The sequence below is a fragment of the Trichosurus vulpecula genome, chromosome 2 (genome assembly GCF_011100635.1).
Source record: "Trichosurus vulpecula isolate mTriVul1 chromosome 2, mTriVul1.pri, whole genome shotgun sequence".
NCBI lineage: Eukaryota > Metazoa > Chordata > Mammalia > Diprotodontia > Phalangeridae > Trichosurus > Trichosurus vulpecula.
In genome coordinates this window covers 346222327-346246725 of record NC_050574.1, presented here as the reverse complement: position 1 = coordinate 346246725, position 24399 = coordinate 346222327, and the positions used below count along the sequence as shown (strand labels likewise).

At 36.7% G+C, this 24399-nt stretch overlaps 1 protein-coding gene and 1 pseudogene across 2 annotated transcripts in view; both read left to right on the top strand.

Annotated features, from left to right (window-relative positions):
* GRAMD1C (GRAM domain containing 1C) overlaps window positions 1–24399 on the top strand; it is a 155125-nt gene that overhangs the window by 78391 nt on the left and 52335 nt on the right. For both annotated transcript variants that reach the window (XM_036744880.1, XM_036744879.1), the window contains exons 3-6: window positions 6818–6902; window positions 15830–15933; window positions 17263–17358; window positions 21715–21795. In XM_036744880.1, the coding sequence (XP_036600775.1) occupies window positions 6818–6902; window positions 15830–15933; window positions 17263–17358; window positions 21715–21795 (366 nt within the window). The remainder of the gene's footprint in view (window positions 1–6817; window positions 6903–15829; window positions 15934–17262; window positions 17359–21714; window positions 21796–24399) is intronic.
* LOC118837787 lies at window positions 2853–3947 on the top strand (annotated as a pseudogene).

Sequence of the window (24399 nt, the reverse complement as noted above, 5' to 3'; positions counted from 1 at the left end):
AACAGTAACTGACCTTGATGTGGTGCTTTCAAGTTTGGGGAACACTTTGTATACATTACTCTATTTAACCACTCTGTGAAGTAAGTAAATGGGAATATGTTTACATCCCGTTTTACAGATGAGGAAACATCCTGGGAAAGATTGGCTTGCCCCAGGGCCAATAGCTAGCAAGTGTTTGAGGTAGGATTTAAATACAAGTTTACTGGCTCTGGGTCCGGCATTCTCTTCATTATATCATACTACCCAGACCTTTTCCTTCACAGCTTTGCCAGCATTGAATTCTATTGGTTGTAAATTATTTTTTTTTGCCAGCTTACTAGGTATGAAGTAATACTTCTCAGTCTTTTAAATTTGCCTTTCTTTCATTATTACAAACTTTGGACAGTTTTTCATGATTATTTACAATCTATGTTTCAGAAATGTCCATATTACTCTTATTTGGATTAATTCTTTAAAGATTCCAGACATCATACTTTTACCAATTATATTTACCACAAAGGTGTTTTACCCCAGTCTCTTCCTTTCCTTTTTGTTTTGATTACATTGCTTTTTGTTATGTAAAATATTTTTTATTTCTACATATTTAAATCCATCTGTTTTGTCACTGATAATTTCTTATATATGTTTGATAAATATTTTTTTCTCCCATCCTTTTCTTTTGAATTTTAAATAATTTTTAAAAATTTAATGAGTTTTAGAATTTATAGACCTATCTTTGCCAAGTTTATAAAGCAAAATTTTAATTTTGAAAATAAATAATTGGAGAGCATGCTGTCTTTCCCTATATGTAGAAGCAGTTTAATATGCCATACAGATTATTTTTTGAAGGATTTGAAAAAAGTCTTGATGCCTTTTTATGTGGCAGTTCATTAAATGATGTTTCTGATAATAGATACCTGCTTCCTGGTATATTTTTTTTAGGTCAGGTATTTTATATTTTTGTATTTATTTTTTAAAAGTTTCCCAATTTTTTAAATAGCACAAAGCTATACATAATAAGCAATTTATCATTTGCTTTGATCTCTCTATTGACTTCCAATTTTAGTAATTTATTTTTGTTCCCTTACAATTAAATTTTTGATTTATCATTTGTATTGGTAGTTTCTTTTTAAAATATGTTCTGTTAAGTTTTGTTTTTACATTACTTTAACTTCTGAACATAGTCTCTATCCTCTACTCTGTCCTGTGATCCAACTCTTGTAATGAAGGGAAAAAGAAGAAAAAAAAATCACCAAATCAACCAAGAATTATCTTCTTATAGTGTTTCTTATGGTGCAGTAATATTCCATTACAGCCCTATACTATGATTTGTTTAGCCATCCACCAATTTATGATTATCTCTCCCTCCTTCCCCTCCCCTTCCCTTTCCCCTTCCCCTTTCCCTCCCCCTTTCCCTTTCCTCTCTCCTTCCTTCCCTTCCTTTTTTTCTTTTTCTTCTTCTCACCTCCCTTCCCTTCTCTTCCTCCTTCCTTTATAAGATCTGGAATTTCCTCTATATAGGAATTTATAATGTCATCTACCACCAATCATATTGGGACCTAGTCTAAGACTTTTGTCTTACAGAATTATCTTCTTATGGTGTGGTAATATTCTGTTGTATCCCTGTACCGTGATTTGCTTAGCCATCTCCAAATTTGCTATCATCTACTTTATTTATAGTTCTTTACTATCATAGAAGGTGCTGCTATGAATATTTTGGTGTGGAGAGGTGTTTTCAAAATGTCTTTGCCTGCATTGCCAAGTAGCAGCCTGTGAATGGCCTTGTTCCTTGGTTGGGCCCAGGAAGTGGAAGGTAGAATGGATTCAGTACCTCCTAAAGTGCATGGATTGTCATTACTTAAGGAAAGACTGTGCCATTTTACTCCCTTATGGCTCCACTATCCCTCCTCACCCCCATTCTCCTATATATGTTATCTCCTTGTTGGAATATAAGCTCCTTCTGGGCAGGGACCAAACTTAGCCAGGTGCCTGACACTTGAAATTTGTTAAGTAAACACTGAATAAATGCTTGTTCATTCATTCCTCTTCTCTATCTGATCAGTGAAAGTGACTGTTTAGGAAAAGAACAAAACTTCTGATCTAGCTTGCCACTCAGCTTTGAAGTAGTAAGTGAAAAAATCTGTCAGTAAGATATTTTCCTTCCTCTCTGCTCCATAGGGAGGGAAAGGAAAGGAGTCTTGGGCGGCGGGGTGGGGGGGGTATCTCACCCCATAGTCTGCAACTTTTTTTGCATGCTTGTCATTTAGCTATCTCTGCTCACACTTATTTCTCTACTTCCACCATGGCTCCATCTCAGCAAGTAATACTGGAGTGTGATCCTCCCTGAATACCCAGTTGAGCATGGCCTCTTCCTGCAGCCCTGCTCTTCTCTTATGGTCTCCTGAGCTCAGTGTCAGGAGCAAGACCTCAGGAAGTCAGTGAATTTTGGGTAAATCCTTCCAAGTCACTGCTCCTCATTAGCAGGACCAAAAGCACTGAATGTAATACTTCAGATGTAGTCTGGTTTCATCAGGGTGGTGTATGGTGGTCGTCATCATTCTAGACACTGTGCCTCTCTTAAGGGACCCCAAGAGTGAGTTGGCTGTTTTGGCCATGACACAAACAAGACAATAAATATACAACCTACAACTTGGAATATGCATAAGAAAAGTTTACAAAATCCTTGTGAAGCCTGAGCTAGGAAAGATCATATCTGACTAAGACATTAGGCAAAAGCTTCAAGGGGAAGGTGGCATTCGAGCTAGGTCTTGGTAGGTAATTTTTTTTTAAATGTAGAGAAGAGGCAGAAGTTTGGTTCTCAGCCACAAGCGGTCTGCTTTCTGCTGGAAACTACCAGCACAGCCAAGGAAAACATGCCTTTCCAATACTCAGTATTGACACCAGAGCAAAAGAAAGAACTGTCTGATATGGCTCACCGAATTGTTGCTCTGGGCAAGGGAATCTTGGCAGCAGATGAGTCCACTGCTAGCATTGCAAAGTGGCTGCAGTCCTTTGGAACTGAGAACACAGAGGAAAATCGACTCCTCTGTAGGCAGTTGCTTCTGACAGCAGATGATCGAGTGAACTCCTGTATTGAAGGTGTAATCCTTTTCCATGAGACACTTTATGAGAAAGCCGATGATGGTCATCCTTTCCCCAAAGTCATAAAGGCAATGGGTGGCACTGTGGGCATCAAGATGGACAAAGGTGTAGTGCCCCTGGCAGGGACCAGTGGTGAGACTACCCCGCCAAGGTCTGGATGGGCTGAGTGAGCGCTGTGCCCAGTATAAGAAGGATGGAGCTGACTTTGCCAAGTGGCATTGTGTACTGAAGATTGGAGATAATACACCTTCCCCACTTGCCATCATGGAGAATGCCAGTGTGCTGGCCTGATATGCCAGCATTTGCCAGCAGAATGGCATCATTCCCGTTGTGGAGCCAGAGTTCCTCCCTGATGGAGAACACGATCTGAAGTGTTGTCAGTATGTCACTGAAAAGATCTTGGCTGCTGTCTACAAAGCTCTGAGTGACCACCATGTCTCTCTGGAAGGGACCTTGCTGAAGCCTAACATAGTCACTCCTGGTCATACCTGTACCCAGAAGTATTCATGTGAGGAGATCGCAATGGCAACTGTAACTCCCTTTGCTGGACTGTGCGTCCTGCAGTCACCAGTATCACTTTCCTTTCTAGGGGTCAGAGTGAAGATGATGCCTTCATCAGTCTGAATGCCATCAACACCTGCCCCCTGCGCAAGCCATGGACCCTGACTTTTTCTTATGGCCGAGCCCTGCAGGCAATGGCCCTCAAGACCTGGGGTGGAAAGAAGGAAAATGTCCAGGCTGCCCAAGAGGAATATATTAAGCAGGCCACGGCTAACAGCCAAACTACTCAAGGCAGGTATACTCCAAGTGGAAAGTCAGGAGCTGCAGCCAGCGAGTCTCTCTTTGTCTCTAACCATGCCTACTAACTAAGTCAAAACCTTCTGCCTGGGTATGCCCTAACACTCCAGGCCATCCATCACAGTCCAGGAAGAGGCTGAGATCCCAGAGCTTTGTGCTGAACTCTCCTATCACTCTTGTGTGGTATTGTTGTTCTCTGGTGAATCTAGTGACCCTACTCAGCCCACTTTTTCCAATAAACAACTATTTAACAAGGAAAAAAAATGTAGAGAAGAGGGGAAGGGCATACATGTATGTATAGGGAATGGTGAAAGAAGAGAAGAAAATGTAAGAAACAATATAGGGCATGCCAAGAAGATTCAGTTTTGTTGGAGCACCGAGTTAATGGGGAATATTTTGAAATACTACTGGAAAGGTAGGGTGGTAGCAGATTATGGATGACCTTGAATGTCACACTGAGAATTTGTACTTTTGTTCTGTAAGTAATAAGGATTGGACCAGAGAAATGGAGTGACTAGATCATACTGGGTATGGGAAGGATGGTGGAAGAGGACATTGATATAAAGATAGGCAGTGGGGTTTCAATAAGCAATATGCTTCTAGAGAAATTTGGTAGCTTTGAGACTAGAGGTGACCAGATTACAAAACTTAAGCTTGATACTTGATGTGAAGAGGGGAGATCTTTCCATAAGTCTTTTTTCATATTGTATTTAAAAATTTTTTTTCATTTGGAACTTAAATACAAAAAGATCTCCCCCAAAAAGAACATTTCCGTGTACATAGCATATCAAAAGAGGATTCAGTATAAGGCCATGAATTTCCATTTCACACTGTTAACTTTAAATATTACATATCATTTTCAAAGCTACCCTGCTTTTCTATGCTTCTTTCAAAGTTTTTTTTTCTTCTCTGCTGTGTACTTTTTTTTTCTCCCTCCCTCCCATACCCATCTTAGAGAAGGCTACCATTAGATACAAGTGTGTGTGCACGTGTGTGTGTGTGTGTGTGTGTGTGTGTGTAAATCCATACTATACATACTTCTATTTATCAGTTCTTTCTCTGTATGTGGATAGCATCTTCCTTCATAGGTCCTCGATAGTTGATTTGAGTATTTATAATATTCAAAATGATTGGTCTTTCAAAGTCGTTCTTAGAACAGTGTTACTGTTACTGTGTACAGTGTTCTTGTGGTTTTGCCCATTCCATTCTTTATTATTTCATGCAAGTTTTTCCATGTTTTTCTAAAACCAGCTCATCATTTCTTTTAGTACAGTAGTATTACATCAAAATTGTATACCACAACTTGTTTAGCTATTTCCCAATTGAGAGGTATCCCCTTAATTTACAATTCTTTACCACCACCAAGAGAGCTGCTGTAAATATTTTAATACATGTAGGTTCTTTACCTTTTTTCCTCATCACCTTGGGTAACAGACCTAATAAAGGTATACACAGTTTTATAACTCTTTGGGCATAATTCCAGATTGTCCTCCAGAATGGTTAGATCAGTTCAGAGTTCTACCAGTAGTGAATTAATGTCCCAATTTTTCCATACCCTATCCAGCATTGTCTCTTTCCCCTTCTATCATTTTGGCCAATCTGATTGCTATAAAATGATATCTCAAAGTTGTTTCAATTTGCATTTCTCTAATCAATAATGATTTAGAGCATTTTCTCATACAACTATATATAGTTTTGATTTCTTCATCGAAAAGCTGCCCGTTCGTATCCTTTAACCATTTATCAGTATGAATGACTTGTATTCTTATAACTTTGAAAAAGTTCTTTATAAATTTGATATATGAAACATAAAATCTGAGAAACTGTGTATAAAAATTTCTCCCAATTTTCTCTTTTCCTTTTAAGCTATTAGAATAATTTGAAAATAATCAGGCCAGAGCCAGAGTCCCTAAATTTTAATTGTCTAGTTCCACTTTATCTGGAATTTTGGATAGTTTAAATTGTCCTTTCTTTTAGAAATATGTTTTTCCCCTTTAAAAATTATTTTACAACTTTACAAACATCAACAACAATGACGACCTCCATATATCCAGGACAAAAAAAGACAATTTTGTGTATGAAACTGAATCTCTGTTATGTACAGCTTGTTTTTTATGAAAGTATATATCAAATTTAACAACATAGTACCAATATTGCTCAGTCTGAGTCCCCTTCTGAATGTCCTTCTGCCTTCCTTGATTGTTGCAGTTTCTTTAATTGACATGCTTTTCTTTCTTTTATTTGTTTTTTGACCTCACTATCACTCTTCCCTAAATTGTCATATTCCCCGCATCAAAAAAAAAGTCTTCCTTATTTGTTAAGGAAGTACAGTCAGGCAAAACAAATTTACACATTAGTACTGTCTGAAAGCCCTCATCTCCTGGTATTTCTCTCGTGTACAAAGTACATATGTTTTTAAACCTTTCTAAATTGTTTCCCTTTATAGTGTTGTAGTCCTCCCATAAATTGTTCTCCTGGTTCTGCTCTTAAGTCCCCTCTCTTTCTAATATGGTTATCATTGTTTAAATTCAGAATTGAGCCAGTATTTTGAGTTTTTCTTTCAGCGTTTAGAGTAATCATTTAAGAGCCTTAGAAATATATTGTATCATATGATAATAGGCTCAAAGAATCAGAGTTTTAGATCTGGAAGGGACTTTTGAGGCCATCTAGTCTAATCTCATTTTAAAGCTAAAGAAGCTGAGGCCCTTGTAGGTTAAGTGACTTGAACAAGGTCACCAAAGTGGTAAGCATCAGAGGTAACATTTTATCCCAGGTCTTTTGATAACAGAGTAAGTATTGTGTGACTAATTACTCATATTTATGGAATCTTTTCTCGATTTTCTTATTTCTTCTATTACAATGTGAAGTTAATGTTTTATGAATCACTCATAATAAATATATTAAGCTGAAATTAATTTAACCTTTTTACTGTTTTCAGATTTCAAGTTCCACCTACAAATATAGAAATGAAGAATTCAAAAGACAGTTCTCCCATCTTCCTGAATCAGAGAGGCTAGTAGTTGGTAAGAAGGGAAAATATTCCTGAAAAATTCTATCTTTATTGATGTTGTTAAAACAGGACTGATGGATAAGAATATAAATAGATAATTTTAGCTTTTTGCTAGACCACAAATATTTTTCAAGCTAAGTAGAATCCCAATAGTTTGAGACACTCTGAATCTGAATAAGAATGTGGGTTGAAATATTTTGTGAATTTTAAAAAATGTTAAATATTAATTAAAAAGATATTCAAGCAAAAAATGATCTGGTATGATTTTACTTTCTTAGTCATTTCACATTGTTTCAGAGAAAGAATTTAAACCTGATATCCAACATACAATTTCTTTTTCTGTAGGAGAGGACTCCTCAGTATCATATGTGCTAGCAGTGATTTCTTAAAAGACAATTTTTTTATTACTAACTTTATATCAAACTCAAACCTTCCCCTATATAAAGGTAAATATGTATGTGTATACACACACACATATACATAAACCATGAATGTCTATTACAGTTTGTTTTAAATGTTTAATTAAGCTTAACAAGGTAGTAACACCCTTCTGGACTGTTATTGATGTTCTTTTCTTTTTTGTAGGAGTGAGGGGAGATGGGATATTTGTCAGTTCCTACTAATTTATCTTCCCATATCCCCTCATAGAAACCCTCCCTATAAGAAATAGGTGTGCTCAGACAGAGCAAATGAAAATCATGCCTGAAAATCTTTGCTTCATGCTGCATCTTTAGTCCTTTACTTTTTTTTTTCCAGGAGACATATTTCATCATGATTCTGAAGTCTCGATTAGATACTCTTGCAGAATGATTTCAAAATGTTTTCTAAAAATGAGTCTCGTTAATACAGCTTTGCAAAGATATTTTTTTAAAGTGAAGGTACTTTAATTCCCTAGTTAAGAATGTTTCACTTAAGCATATTTTTCCTATAAAAATGTATTCTGTTTGATATAATCTTAATATACGTTCTTTATAATTCCAAGATACATATGAGTTTTATTTTTGCATATTCTGGCCAATGGTTGTTTTCCATTTAAAGAAATTCTGCAGTGCAGCTTGGAGTATCCTTTCCCTTTTTCCAGGGTCTGGTTTCATCTTATTATCCTAATTATTCATCCTGTCATCCTAATTCAGTACATTTAAAGGTATTGAAGACTTTGGATAGAATAAAAATTTTGTAAGTAGTATGGGTATGATAACAGGTACGTTATTTATTACTAAGAAACTACTAGCCCTCCACTCGTAGCTACCACCTTAGTTAAGGCCCTCATCACCTCTTACTTAAATTATTGTAAGTTTTCTCATTGGTCTTGCCTCAAGAGTATTCCCACTATAGTACAATTTGCTGCACATTGCTGCCACATTTGACCAAAGCATTCTACTTCTTAGAAAAGATTTACAATCAACCAATAGATGTTTACTGAATGCCTATGATTTTGAAAGTTACAGAAGAATTATACAGAATCACAGAGTTGAAAGAGACCTCAGAGGCCATCTGAAGGCTTTTGGGGAGAGCTACATGGCACAACGGATAGAAGGTTGGGACTGGGGTTAGGGAAACCTAAGTTTGAATCCAGCCTCAGGTGCTTACTAGCTGTGTGAATCAGAGCAACTCATTTAACCTGGGTTTGCTTCTGTTTCCTCTTCTGTAAAATGGGAATAATGATAGCACCTACCTCCCAGGATTATTGTGAGGATCTAATGAGATAATAGTTGTAAAACACTTAGCACAGCGCCTGACACTTAGTAGGAGCTGTATAAGCGTTAGCTGCTAAGATGGTGATGATTATGATGTCTGACTTGTACCTCAATAAGAATTCCATCATGACGTCCGATACAGGTTGCTCTGCGTTGTCCCATCTCAGCTTATGCTGGTCCTTATGTTTGGAATGCTCTTCTTTGTCCATTCCTGTCCCCATTTCTCTTTTTCAACTCTGTCCCATCTTTTAAAGTCCTAACTCAAACGCCATCTCTTCCATGGAGCTTTTCCTTGATCTTTTGTAGTCATTCATGATCCTCCCTCTTTTAAACCTCACATGAAACCGCATTTTGCTTGCATCTCCTATAAATCCATAATTGGAAGGAACCTCCAGTGTCCTTTAGATTATCTCCTACCAAAGCAGGAATCCATTCTATAATATTGTGGAAAAGTGGTTATTTGTCTTTAAAAAAAAATTTTTTTTAAAACATCTCCCCCTATTAGAAGACATTCTATTCCAGTTTTGGAATCTTTTCCCCCTATATCTAGCCCAAATCTAACTTTCTAGAAGGTCTACCTATTATTGCCAGTTCTCTTAGAGGCCTACCCCCTCTTCCATATAACAGCACTTTAAAGTCTTGTATATGGTCATCATGTCCCACTTCAGTCTTCTTTTTTTCGTATTGAACATCCCAAGTTTCTTTGGCTTCACATGGCCTAGTTTAAATTCCCTTGACCATCCTGGTTGCTGCTTTCTGCTTGAGTTCAGCTTGCCAATGTCCTTTGTAAAATGTGGTGAACAAGGCAGAATTCAGCATGACTGACTCGTCATCTTCCTTGCTGTGAACTCTGTGTTTCCATTAATATGATTTAAGATTACATTGGTGTTTCTGGTTATCACACTGTTGACTCAGATTGAGCTTTCAATGCTCCAAATCCTTAGACTTTTTTCTCCCCACATGGTGTGTTGTCTAGACATACTGCAGTTATTCTGTACTTGTACAACTAATTCTTCTTAACCCAGATGTAGGACTTTACATGCTTTTCTTTTATATATAATCCTACTAGATGAAATCCGTTGTTCTAGCTTCTCAGGAGTTTTTAGACCTATGCCAGTTTTATGCCATCTGAAAATCTGATAAGCATCCCATTTGTTCTTTCATCCAGATTTAAAAAAATTGTTTAGACTGGGTACACTTACAGAGCCTTGTGGTTCTCCATTAGAGACTTAGCTCTATCTCACATTTATATAACGCTCACTCTGTGCCAGGGATGGTGTTAAGTAAGCACTTTACAATTGTGATCTCATTTGATCCTCATAACCACCTTGGGAAGTAGGGGCTATTCCCCATTTTACAGATAAAGAAACTGAGACAAATAGAGGCTAAGTGACTTGCTTAGGGTTACACAAATAAATGTCTGAGTCCAGATTTGAGTAGACTGACACAGCTTTTCCAGCTGAACCTAGTATGAGCTAGTCTGGGAAGCTAGGGAAGAGATGGCAGGGGATAAAGTGAAGCAGGACAGGAGCCAGCCTGATCTAATAGAGACGGCCATTTGAGACACTTACCAATCAAAACATATTTGCAAGTTCCATTTGGCACCATGTGATATAGTTTGTCCAGGAAGGGTAACTTAACTTTTTTGAAAAGAGAACTAGCTCCTATGGTAATCTCCTGTTTCACCTTGGTTTTTAGTTGCCTTTTAATCATTTTTATCTTGCATTTTTCCCTATCAGAAAATCATTCTTCATGGTAGAAAAAAGAGAAATAAAATAAGTTTTGAGTAGTTCTACATTCTTTCTCTAATCCATTATCATGATCCCATCTGGTCCAAGCAGAACTACTACCCCTTTTTTCATCTTCTTATTGTCACCGAAGCTTCTTTAAAGCACTTGTCCTTTGTATCGATTTCCATCCTTAACTCATTCTCAGACTTAGCATTATTGATGTTATTATCAGACTTTAAAAAGAATATTTAGCTACCTTCCTTTGTTTCCCTCTGCATTACATAACTTTTCTCAGCTACATTAATCTGTTTAGAAAGGTCCTTATTTTCTTTCTTATCAGAATCTTTTGCATTTATGTCATTAGAATTTTGTTCATGAGAATCTCATTCTTCTTTTATTCACCTTTGCTATAGAATTTTAGGACATGGGAGGCTAAATATTCTTTCCTATATTTATCACAAACTCAGAAATAGTGCCTTCCTCCCAAAGTTTTGGTCATTTCTGTTTTGTTAACCAGTTCTTCTTTGTTGGTAAAAATCATGCCCAGAATAACAGTTCCCTTTTTTCTTTTGTCACCCTGAAGGGTGAAATTAATAAGAGAAGTCAATAATATATCAGTTGCTCTGTTTTTTAGCAGAAAAAATTCTCTAGAAGATAGATGATCAGTTAATTGAATGTCCTTCATTATTATATTCTTAACTTTATGCCAACTTTGAGATCTCCTTCTGGAATTTATCATTTTTTTCCTTCCTGAATAATTGTAACATACTCATTTTTATAATATGTCTTCTGTTTCTCCTTCCACTGATCCTCATCTACACATTCTCTACCATACTTTTCCCTGCTGTGGTTACTAGAGTTCCATGCATAAATATTTTCTCTTATATACTTTTTTGTCCCCCTACTTCTTTATCTAATCTGTATTTTAAAAAAATGAATTGTATCCTCTCATTGGCATAGTCCAGTCATGGGTCATATGATAAGACTGTATTTATCCCTTTTTTATTTCTCAGACTTTGAGAATATCATTATTTTTACTGCCTCTCTTCCTGGATAGTGTCCTTTGTGAAATACTGGTCATACTATCTTTTCAGTTTATTGACCTCTGAGCAGATTCTAATCTTGGCCAAGATCCCATCATTTCTATCTCTTATGCCCTGGTCCAAAAAACCCACCCGCATGTTCTAATATCTTCTTTAGTAGCTGTTTATTTCACTTCTTTTATGCAACGATCATGTGTCACTTTCTATTTTAGTATCAGGGCACATCCTCTTTAGATGTTCATGGGGTTGAAGGTCTGGAGTGGCAAAGGTAGAGAAATGTAGAATGTAGAAATGCAAAAGAAGTATCCCCTACCTTAGAAAGAGTCTGAGGGGAGAATAGCTCAACTGAATAAGAAGTGGTCAGCTGGACAATGAACTGGCTTGTGATCACAGACTGTTTCATACCTTTGTTCTTAGCCCTTTTTGCTACAGAAGAAACAGCAGAAATCAGGGGTCGTCATCATAAGTAAAGTTGGGGTCCCTCACTGAGGGAAGCCACCTTTTAGCCAGAAAGAGCTATCAGACAGGAAAAGCCAGCCCTTTTCTACCTCCTGCCTGCATGTGGCAACTTCAGGCCCTACGTGAATCAAAGAGGATTGGCTTAAAAGTGGCCAGCCTAGCTGAAAAGAGAATTGCCATACCAGTGTCTGAGGGTGGTGAAACACTGTGACTGCCTGGTGATGAACCCAGAGTCCCGTGGATGGATGGGGAGGCCACTGCAGCCCAGCCACCTGCCCAGCCTGGAAAGGGGTCCTCTTCTGATAACTTTGCCACACCCTGCAAGGAATATAGTGAGGACTGGAGAAAAGGGCCCTGCTGTTCCATTTGAGAGTTTTGTGTTGCCTTGACCAGGTGTGTTCCCTCCACATGTGTCTTAGGACCATTGTACTGAGTTCATTCACACCCCTGGACTTCTTGTCTTTTTATGGGAGAGCATGCTGCAGGTTTGAGGAGAAATGCTGTTAGTGGTAGCAACTACTGTTATTGTGAGGCTGTTTGAGTACATAAATACCTTTGTTAGTACTAACTGAGAGAATAGAAAAAGCTCCTCCCCTAGGGACCCAAGGCAGGCTAGAGGGCAAGAAAGGAGTTGTTTGTGTTTGTCATTGCTCACTTACTGGGCTGTAGCTCCACGAAGGCTCGGATCACGTCTGGTCTCATATAATGTGTATACTTATTAGATATTTTAAAAAATTAAATACATGTAGCTGCATATGGAGCTCCTGTAAAGATAAAGTGAGAAAATGTATGTAGACCACTTATAGTATGTATGCCCACTTAAAGAGGTATATAAATATCAACTAATATTATGTGACATATCAAAGTGGCTGAGATGTCAAAATTCATGCATGCAAAATCGGTATTTTTATCTGAATTAGTCACCTTGGGAGGGAAGATATTTATTCTACTGAAGTTGCAGTTGCTTAAAACACTTCTGGAGTGCCTCTTGTGGAATTGTCTTCAAAACCAAAAGCATTTTCTTTTAAATATGCAGAATGACTGATGGCAAATCATCATCTTATATGGATGAATTTGATTTTTTTAAACAGCCAGAAGTCTTTTGGAGGTAAGTCTGGGGAATGCAGTGCACCATCAAACTGAATAGTGCTATTTTTGGTTAAAACAAGGTATGGTTAAAAAGTTATGATAAAATATGTGGCTTCTAGGCCATATCTGAAGACTATTTTAAAAGAAGAATCAAAAAAATATTTTGTGCAATGATACTAACTTCATTAGAATAAATTTTCCAAAGTGATTACTAGCTAGTTATGCTGATGATAGCTGATACACATGCACACAGTGCTTTAAGGTTTGCAAATTGTTTTACATGCATCATCTCATTTGATCTTCATAATAATCTGATGACTTAGAGCTGTTAAGTGATTTGCCAGTGGTCACTTAGCTCATTAAGTGCTTGAGGTAAGATTCCAACAAAGTTCTTCCTTATTTCAAGTCCAGCACTCTGTCCATTATACTATTTGTATAATACATTTTGATATTTTTGTTTATAAACAATGTCATTACTTTATAATCACAACTGAGATTGGTGCACTTGATTTGTTCAGTGAAAATCTTATATGACATATATAAATGTATAGCTTATTTAATTCATCCTTTCACATTTTTAGTGGGCTCAAAGTTAAAAATACCCATATCCTCATATGTGTAGTGGGAAAAAGGAGATCAGTGTCTCTTGAAAAATATAAAGCCATCAATGCTGCAGATTTCTTACTGCACCTGAAAAGATAACATCTTACTCAATCTAGAGGGAAGGGAAGCCAAAATCTCACAAAAGAAAAAAGAAAAGAAGTGTGAATGGTGATGGTAAGAGGTGGGGGGGTACCAAGAATTTTCTGCTATGGTGAGAACAGAGATGGCACCTGTAGGCAGGGTCACTGCTGCTGGCTTTCTTACTACCACTTCCTCGCCTAGGGCCCAGTTGAAATTAGGTAACATAAATTAGTAGTGGACCCAATCAGAATGGTTTTTGTGAAAGGGTGACTCTTTGCTTTTTCATAGAATAACCCCCTATTCCTAGAATGCTCTCTTCCTTTTCACCTCTCCGTCTTGGAAACCTTCTCCTTCAAGATTCAATTCAAGTATCAATTTCAAGAGACCTTTCTTTATTCCCCCCCCACCAACCCCTCTTCTAGTTACTGTGCTTATTATGTATTTTTAATTTATTTACTTCTGTCTGAGACGGTGTGGTACAGAGAAAAGAGTACTTAGGAGATAGCAATGCTGGGTTCAAATCCATTCCCTGCTACTTACTTGGTGACTTTGGGCAAGTCACTTAACATCTCTGGGCCCCATTTCCTCTTATATAAAAGGAGGGTGTTGAACTAGATGACCTCTAGAGTCCTTTCCAGCTATAAATCTACATTTATATTTATGTCCCCAGATATAGTATAGTATAGTTCCTTGAATAGGCCTATGATAAATTCTTGTTGATTGATTAAAATAGCTTTTCAAAAACTTGTTGATAATCATTCAGTAGCAAGGGGTATTGGATTTTAATCTATTGCATCCAATGGACAGTTTCTTCAGTAACTTCTAATATTTCTAATTTTGACTTTCTAAATGCTTATTATAAAATGAAATGCTTTCAAAACTGTGAAATGTGTAGAACTTAGCCATTTATTTGTTATAAGTCTATAAATGCTTATTATGAAAAGCTTTTAAAACTGTGAAATGTATAAATCAGCCATTTATTTGATGTACAGCCTTTTTTAGTGTTTCTTTGATGAATCAAATGATATTGACATTAATTTCATAGAGAAACGTAGAAATAATTATTTCATTAAATTAGGCAATCTGTTATTAAAACAACTTGTCAGGTGGGATCTCTCTGGTTCTTAAATGTTCTGCTTCTTTTGTTATATATTTGTCTTTTGAGACAAGTATGTAAGAATTGAAAATGAATCTTTTGCTGGCATGGATAAGAGAAAGTCTTTAAAACAAAATAATATAACATTAAGATCTTGGATAAATACTGATTCATATGCTTGGGTAAATACTCAGTGCCCTGCATACAGTAAGCACTCAAGAAATATTTGTTGTACTGTACGACTTACTTATCCAGTATCTGACACAGGATGTTTTGGATGTAGCCATTTGAAAAACCATTGACAAGCACTTTGAGAATTCCTGTCTGAAAAGATCATCAACCAAAATCATGTTATTTAAATAAATACTTTGGGAATTCTGAATAATGTAAGCTAAATTAATGAAAAGTTTCAGTGTTTTGGATTACAATTTCAGGAAGCTTCATTGTGGCCACCATTCTGATTCATCATAGAAAGGTAGTGAGGTAGTGCATGCTAAGTGAGTAACCTGTCTGCTTCATTATTTTATAGGACTGTTTTTGCTTGAGGATTTGAGAGGCATTCCCCTTGCAATCTGTTTTGCTGTCAAAATCAATATGAATAATAAATTTGCTTTTCTTTGTAATGTATAGACTTTGCTTAGTTATATACAGATTTCAGAGTATTTACTCAGAAATTTAATATAATTTGATTTTTTATTTTTAAGTAATTTTGGATTTGTACAACTGTTAAAAACACACCTTTTTATACTTTAGAATTCAGTGGTTAAAATAAAATTATTCATATCAACCCATTATCCCGTCACTATAGATAATCCAGGAATTCTCATGTTGGGAAAAAAGAAAAATCTTAGATCTTGAAATAAAATTAAAATATTATTTTGAAATCTTTAATTTGCTTGCTTTCTCTTTGGAAGTCGTGGTAAAATTCTTGTTGACTGTGTCAGCTATTCATTGGTATTCACTACCTATTAGTGCAGAGGTAGAGGTTTAACTCTGCTGATTTTTCTCTATAGCTTTGAAATTAGAGATTTTTTTTCCTTCAACAAGTGGCAGTAATGACTTAGTATTTTGAAATACCATGCATTTTTTTCAAGTTGCTGCTAGATTTTGAGTCAACTCCTTCCCTGTCTTTGTGTGTTCAGATTATGCCTGTGCTCTTCAGAAGGACATTCTGCTTCAGGGACGCCTGTACCTTTCAGAAAACTGGCTCTGTTTCCATAGCAACATCTTTAGATGGGAAACCACAGTAAGACATATTTTGATTTCAATGTGTTAAAACAATTATCTGAAAAATCTCTTTGGTATCATAATTTCGAATAGCAAATGAGAAGGTTGTTGGTCACCTAGATGGTACAATATTTGCTCACTCTACTAATCGTGTTAAATATTATTTATAGCCATGCCAGGCTTCTTACTGGCTTATCTTAATTTTTAGGTTTCTCCCAAAACATATTTCATTCCAAAGTCACAGCAAAAGTTGTTTAAGTTTTATAGATTCCTGTCAGCTGAAAATGAAGGGACAGCAGAATCTTTTACATCAAATATGTTAAGAGGATGGAGTGAGCCATATTTGATGGAAGAGAGTCTGAGAGGTGGTTTATTTTATTTCCCTATGTTTAGACACATCCACAGAAGTCAACATTGATCATTGATAGCCACTATCTGAAATTGACTCCATACCAATGTTGACTTATGTCATGTTATGTGGCCTGGATTGTATTTTCTCATTTTTTTTCCTCACCTTGTTTCTCAGTTTGCAAGACCTAATCAAAGCCTTGATCAAATCAAGATAGATTTTATAGACCAATTTTGAGGATTAAGCCTAATTTTCGTAACTTTGAAATGGAAAATATTATTAAAAGGGGCCTTGTGCCACATCAGAAATGTAACACTAACATAATCATTATAGTGTGATAGTTTCTATGTCTAAAGATTTTTTTAGTTAGTACCAACATTATTTTGAAGGTGGGCTATTCAAGGGAAATAAGATAAGCAATCTATAGTAATGTATATGGAATGTAGAAAAATTTTCCCTATAACATACTTTAGATTATAAAGTATTTTTTAATGTAAAGCTACATTTGGCCTGTAGAAATGTTTATTTGCGTATACACAAGCATGCATGTATAAAGCCATTATGTTTCTTTAGCATTTTCCTTTTTTTTACTTGATATTTTAGCTCAATTTGCATATTTAGTTAAGGTTTGATAATAGATTTCCCTTTGAAATAAGCTTAGTGCATTTTTCCTGACAGAATTGCCGAAAAGATGTCTTATGTGATAGACTACTATTGGTTTGTATGTTTGTGTATTAATTCAGGATATGAACATCCATATATCTGTTTATATGTTGTCTGATGTCAGAAAGTAGAGATCTTGTTTGGGGGAGAGATATTTGAAAGGATGCCTAATTGTCTACCCTTTTTCTCAGAGAATAATTAATATCTGTTTATTAATGCTCTGAAAGTTTATTTTCCTTAAATATTGACCATTAGGCCAATGTCAAACTAAAATTTTAGTGTTTATATTTTGTTTTAGGGTACATTTTAATGTCTTAATTTTTTTTGTGTGTTTAGATTTCCATTGCTTTGAAGGACATAACCTTTATGACCAAGGAGAAGACTGCTCGGCTTATTCCAAATGCCATTCAGATCATTACAGAGAGTGAAAAGGTTCAGAAACCTATGCAAATTCTTGTACTCATTATCTCCTTTTCTGTCCTCCTCCTTTGAAAGTGTTACTTATGAATTTATAAACCAACTGCTGATTGATTTCTCTGGGTTTAGGCTTATTAGTTGATTAAATAGTTCCTAACTAATGTTGACAATTAAGGGAATTGTATGCTGTTGGAATTGGAGGTGGACCCAGATTTGTGGTTTTACTGGCATGAAGAACTTCTGGAAAGGTTGCCTGGGGTGCTGGGAAGATGAGCCACTTGCTAAGGGTCATGTAGCCAGGATGTTCTAGAGATGGGTCTTGAACCCCGGTCTTCCTGGCAGAGTACTTAGTAAGGAAGCATATTACAGTCTGAAAATAAATATTTCCTGGGATATTCCTCTAACTGGACTTGTACTTAGTAGCAGTCTAGCATAGTAAATAGAGAACCAGTCTCAGAGGCAAGAAGACCTAGGTTAAAACACTACCTCTGAAACAGTCTGGCTTTGTGATCCAAGGTAAGTCATTTAAAATCTCAGTGATCCAGGCAATTCTCTAAGACAAGAAGTTGCAGAGAAGATGCTGATATTCATTGCTAGAGGGAGTTTCTTTCATGGGAATCCCGCTTACTAAGGAAATCATAGATCTGGTCTCTTCTCATACTTCTGTAATCTTTCTTCTTGTTGTTTCATAAGTATTAGAAGCAGTGAACAGTTTGCTTTGAATTTTTATAGGAACATACCGGTCACAGAGATCTTAAGAGTCCATCTAGTCTGATTCTTTCATTGTGAAGAAACTGAGGTCCAGATGACTGGGACTCATTACCTACACTGGTCCCATGTGAGGGAGCCGGGGAACTTCCTTTCTCCTGCCCCAACCCACTGATGGGTGGCAGACTGGTAACATCTGCTGCCACTTAGGGAGGTCATAGATTAATGCCTACCCCACATAGTCCTCATTGCCCCACTGCCCAGGCAAGAATCACTCATTGTGAGTTCTGTGCTCATCTCCAGATTCACAACTGTGCTGGAGACGTCCCAGAGCCTCACTCCATTCTAAACCTTGAATACGCTATCATTTTTGGAGGGGGACCATCTACCCTGCCATTGACCCCTAAGACCCTCCAGGCCTTGCCATCTGCCATGCCACTTGCCCAGCCTAAATACCACCTGACTTTTCCAGTTGCCATGAATTGAACATAAACATGAGCTTTCCTTTATTTATTATTTCTCCCTCCGCCCTTTAGAATGTGTGTTCCTTGAATGTAGAGGTTGTCTTTATTTTCAATTTGTATTTTCAGAGCTTAGCACAGTGCTTGGCACACTTAGATGCTTAGGTGAGCAACTAATTAAGTAGACTCTTCCATTCCATTAAGTGACTCGTCCAAGGTTCTATAGATGGTAAAGGAAGGATTCAGGATTTAAACTGCGGCCCTCTAAGACCAAGTCTTGATTCAGAGTAATTCGTATTCAGGTACAAGGTGCACTAGATCGCCTCTGAGTTTCCTTCTAGCTCTTAGGCTGTGATTCTATGACTGTGATGTTTATGGCAGTGTGAAGCAAAGGAAAGTATGCTAGTTTTGTGCCAGTGAGTCCAAATTCTAATCCTTATCACCTGTTGAGCAAGTTAATTAAACTCACTGGGTCTCCATTTATTTATTTGCAAAATGAAATAGACTAGATGATCTTCAAGTAGAATGAAGTGATTAGACTAGATGGATTCCCTTCTAGCTCTAAATCTTTCCTTCTATAAACCCCAGTGCATAGAGAATTGGGTGGCAGACAAGGTAACATAACATCATTGCAGCCGTAATTATTTTTAACTTGTGGTCTTTATTCATCTGAAGTTTTTGCCATTTCTCAGTAAAGAATGTGGGAATTTGATTCTATGGCCCAAGTGCTGCTCCTTCCTGTTTGCTGCCAAGACTGACCCTAAGGAGCCAGAGGAGGGTGGTGTGTCTTAAAAAGTAATAAACTAGAAGCCAAGATCAAGAAAGCTTTTTGATAGAGAACACCATGGGTTAAATGATTCAACCTCCTGGTATACTTATTAACTTTATTCATCATTAGGAAGAAGGAATTCTGAATTATTAAATTATTTTATTTTTTACTACTCTGCCTTTGAGGAAAGGCTGACTACCTCTCCTGGACTGGATTTATACAGTTTAGGACCCAGTTCATTTTCAACCCTTTCCCTAATGGAAGGAGGTAATTGTTGGACCAGATATATTAGTGGGCTGTTAGAAGTTACTTGACTGAGACTAGTTCCACAAAAGTCAATCATTTTTCCAAATGAAGTAGTAGATGGGATGAGATTTGATATCAGTTAATGTTTCCTCTTTTCAAGTGAAAGGGTGACAGGATTTACTAATGTTTCCCCCTTTTCAAGGAGGAAAGCTGGACTCTCTGGGAGGAAATCCATATCTTGAATTCATTCTCTCTCATCTCTTTCTCTTAACATCCTTTTCTTAAAGGCTCTGTTGCTCTTTCATCTAGGAAACTTTCACTGATTCCCTCCACTAGTGATCATACCCTCCTCCAGTTATTGTGTTCTATCCCTTCTCTCCATGCCTTCCCTTCCACATATGCCTCTTGAGAGCAGGGACTATTTGGTTTCTGGCTTTGTGTCCCTATGTCCAGCACAGGTGAGGTACTCAATCAGTGCTAGTTCAATTAAATTGAATGGGGATGGGGTCACCTTGAGGTATTGCTGGGAGTTAGTAGTATATCTTTAGGCTTGAGGGTAAAAATTATTAAAGAGAGAATTTGAAGTGCTATTAGGAGTCTAGACAGGAGAGGTTAGATGGGCTCACAAGTCTTAGTAATCTATCAGCCACCCTGGAATATGGTTTTAAAATTATTGTTAGAAAACAAGGCAAAGCTACCTGTGCTAAGAAGAAAAGGCATTATCAGCACAATACTTTATTTTCTATATTATATAATCTATATTATTTCCAGCCCATTTAGATAGGGCTAAAGCCTGTGAATAGTGTTAGAACAGGATTCTGGCTTTTTTTGAGAATAATTATTTGAGAATTTTGAGTAAAAGTATTTTAGAAAATCATAGTATTATTATTTTGACAGAACCAAACTAGAGTGAGGCAACTGAGTGTAAAGTATAGACATCTGGGGGACATGTTGGTCAAGAGACTACCATACCAAGAGTCCCCTTTCCTGACAGTACCTCTTTCTTCCCAATTCTGCCAGAGACACGGGCCAGATTACTGCCTCCTCCTTCCCCAATGTGACTATCCAGAGGTGGGGAACCTGTGGCCTTGAGGCCCTCTAGGTCCTCAAATGTGACGCTTTAACTGAATCCAAACTTCACAGAACAAATCCTTTAATTAAAGGATTTGTTCTGTAAAACTTGGACTCAGTCCAAAGACCATATGTGGCTTCGAGGCTGCAGGTTCTCCACCCTTGGTACCCATGTTCACACCGTCTACATGTCTGAACTGCTGCCTCCTGCTCAGTTGTTTTGCCCCAGGTAAATAATTACTAGTTGTAGCTCTGGATTTTGACATTTCATTTGACAAACTAAGAATCGAACAGGGCAGAAAAGCTGAATTATCCTACTCTTCAATATGACTTCCCTGTAATGAGAGATAAGGCCATTGATTATGTAATGTAAGAGGAATTTATATTGCCTGTTTTATACATAAATGAAGTATTATATTTCTAGTGCTGCCATCTGTCACTTTTTGTGACTATGCCTATTTAAAATATTGCTTTGCAAATATTAATTGAATTCAAAGAAAAATTATTACTAGAAGCAAGCACATATGTCCTAAGTAAGTGAAATGGCACTTTTTTTTTACATCACTAAAGTTGAAAGTCCAGCTTCAGGTTGGTACGTAAGGTTTCACATCTATAAGTAGTGGAAGTAGTAGGTATCTGAGGATATGGTGTATAAGAAATTATATGGTTTAATGTAGGCAAATTATAAAATTTTGATCTCTAAATAAAGTTTCCTCTGGTAATACATTTTTTTGTTGTTTTGTTTTATTCTGTGGTCATACTAGGCCTGTAAGGCCGCTATAAAACAGAAAAATGTTGCAAGTTCTCCCCAGTTCTGCTTTTATTAAAATGAGGCTAAACATAAAGTATATATCTATTTCTTTCTTAATAAAACATAAAATCACGTTTATAATAGGAATTGTACTTAAGAAAGACTACTAAATTAACTATTTGAACACATGATTTTTTTCTTCCATAACCTTTATATGCAAACTCTTTACTTTTAAATACAATAGGGTATACAGTGAGTAGTGATGAGCACTAGTAGTAATATCTTTAGATCAAAGGAAGTCCCAGTATGCTTTTATGACTTTCATTTTCTGTGATACTGAAATTGTCCTTTTATTTTCTATGCAGTTTTTCTTTACATCCTTTGGTGCCAGAGATAGAAGTTACCTCAGTATCTTTAGATTGTGGCAGAACGTATTACTAGACAAGGTAAGATTTCAGGTGGATGGTGATTACCAACCTTCTGGTTTTTAACTCTTGGAGAGTGTTAGAATCAAAGAGATTTGTCTGATTTGCATGCTGACTTGACCCCCAAAGGTCAGGAAGTCTTCAGACAAACTTAGTAAAATGCAATAAACTTAATTATAGCACTCTGGAACACTGAATTATCAGTGCTATAGATGAGTAATTTTATTCCAATGTTTATAAAGCATGTAAGTTCTGAATATTATACCCATGATTATGAACAGATTACGATTAATGAAATTTCACTTTGCCTCAGTATCTACTTTTTTGCACGAGCGTATTCTGGATACAAAAAGGTAGGATAATAAGAAATGATTATATAACCATGTATTTGCATTTTTAATATGACAAAAAAGTTTATGGGAGGAATTAAAAAAATCAACTTCCAGGATATGCATAAGGTTTATTAAAAATTTAATATCTTATTTTTTGTCTTCATTATATTTATGGTATAAAATGTATAACAAGAACTGATGTTCAGAATAATCCTAAGGTGCACTGCAAGGTCCCTAGTCATCAAAGAAAGATTAAAATCTTACTCAATGTACTTTATTTTCTAAAACAGGAAAGGGTACTATTCACTTTAAAAAGTCACTAGAGAATTCATTTAACCAATGTGCTTCATTCCCTGTGTATTCTGTGGCTTTGATATGAGCCCATCCCATGTTCTCCAGCAGATTGCCCTCTCAAGTGATCTCTCCCCTCTGTCTAAACTTTAGCCTCTCCCTGTGTGCTGGTTCCTGTCCTGCTGCTTTCAAACATACCCTCTTCTCCCCCATCCTTAAACAACCTTGACTAGGCCCTACCAACCCCTCAATCTTTGTGCTCCTTTTATCATCCAAATAAGAAAAAGCTGTTTACTTCTGTTGCTTCCATTTCTTTTTCTCTCATTCCTCAATCTTGTGCAGTTTGGCCTCTGACCTTATTATTCAACTGAAAACACTCTCTCCAGAGTTATGAATGATTTCTTAATCGCCAAATCTGATGATCTTGTCTCAGGGCTCATCCTTCTTGACTTCTCTGCTGCATTTGATACTGCTGAACATGCTATTCTCCTGAATAATCTACTCTCTCTGGGATCTTGTGACACTTTGTTTTCCCTGCTTCGTTCTACTTGTGTGACTATCCTTCTCAGCTTCCTTTACTGATCTCTCATCCAGATCTAAGTCCCTAACTGTAGGTGGGGTTCTGTATTAGGCCCTCTTCTTTTCTTCTTCTGTACCTCATCAGCTCCCAAGGGTTTAACTATCATCTTTATGTGGCTTTCTCAAAGACATACGTATATATGTACATAGGTGTTTAAATGTGTAGCCAGGTAGAGCAGTGGATAGAGCGCTAGGCCTAGAGTCAGGCAGACTCCTCTTTATGAGTTTACATCTGGCCTCAGACACTACTCACTGTGTGATGCTGGGCAAGTCACTTAACCTTGTTTGCCTCAGTTTTCTGATCTGTAAAATAAACTGGAGAAGGAAATGGCAAACCACTCTAATATCTTTACCAAGAAAACCCCAAATGGTGTCACAAAGAGTCAGACATGACTGAAAAACAAAAATAAAATGTGTATAGATACGTATCTCCACACGCATACACATAGGTATCTGTTCATGAGTATGTACATGTGGAGGTTATAGATATACATAGCCTGTCTTTCCTCTTACCACTTGTGAATTTCAAAATGCACGTCCTAGAGACATCTCAAATTCATCATGTCTGTAAACAGAACTCCATCTTTCTCTCCGAGCAGTTGTCTTCCAAACTTTGCTATTTCTTTCAAAGGTACCATCATTCTTCAGGTTTGTAACATTGGCATTATTTTTAGCTCTTTGCTGCTCTGCACCCTGAAATATCTAGTCACTTCCAGTATCCTGCCTTTTAGTTTTTTTCTCTTTTCCCCTTTTTGAAAATTTGATTTTTTTTCAATTAACAAAGCTTTCCCTTCCCTTCTCCCCTTTTTCCCCATTAATCCCCATTGAAAAAAAAAGAAAAAGAAAACCCTTGTAACAGATATACATAATCAAACAAGACTAATTCCTACATTGACCGTGTTTATGTGTATGTGTGTATATATATGTATATGTATATATAATTCTGTGCTTTGGGCCTGTACTCTCTGTCAGGAGATAGGTATCTTGTTTCCTAATGGATCTTTGGGAATGGTTGTTGGTCATTGCATTGGTCAGAGTTCTTAAATCTTTCAAAGTCCAAAAAAAATCTTTCAAAGTCATTTGTCTTTATAATATTATTGTATAAATCATTCTCCTTATTCCACTCACTTTGCTCTGTATCAGTTCATACATGTCTTTCCAGGTTTCTCTGAAATCTTCCTCTTCATCCTTTCTTGTAGCGCGATAATATTCTATTATATTAATGTGCCATAATTTGATCAACCATTCCCTGGTTGATGATTACTCCCCTAGTTTCCACTTCTTTGTTACCACAAAAGAGCTGCTATAAATATTTTTGCATAAATGGGTCCTTTTCTTCTTTTCTTCTTTCTTTGATCTCTTTGGGGTATAGAGTTCATTGTGGTAGTCACTCATTTAGTCAATAAACATTCATTGAGTACCT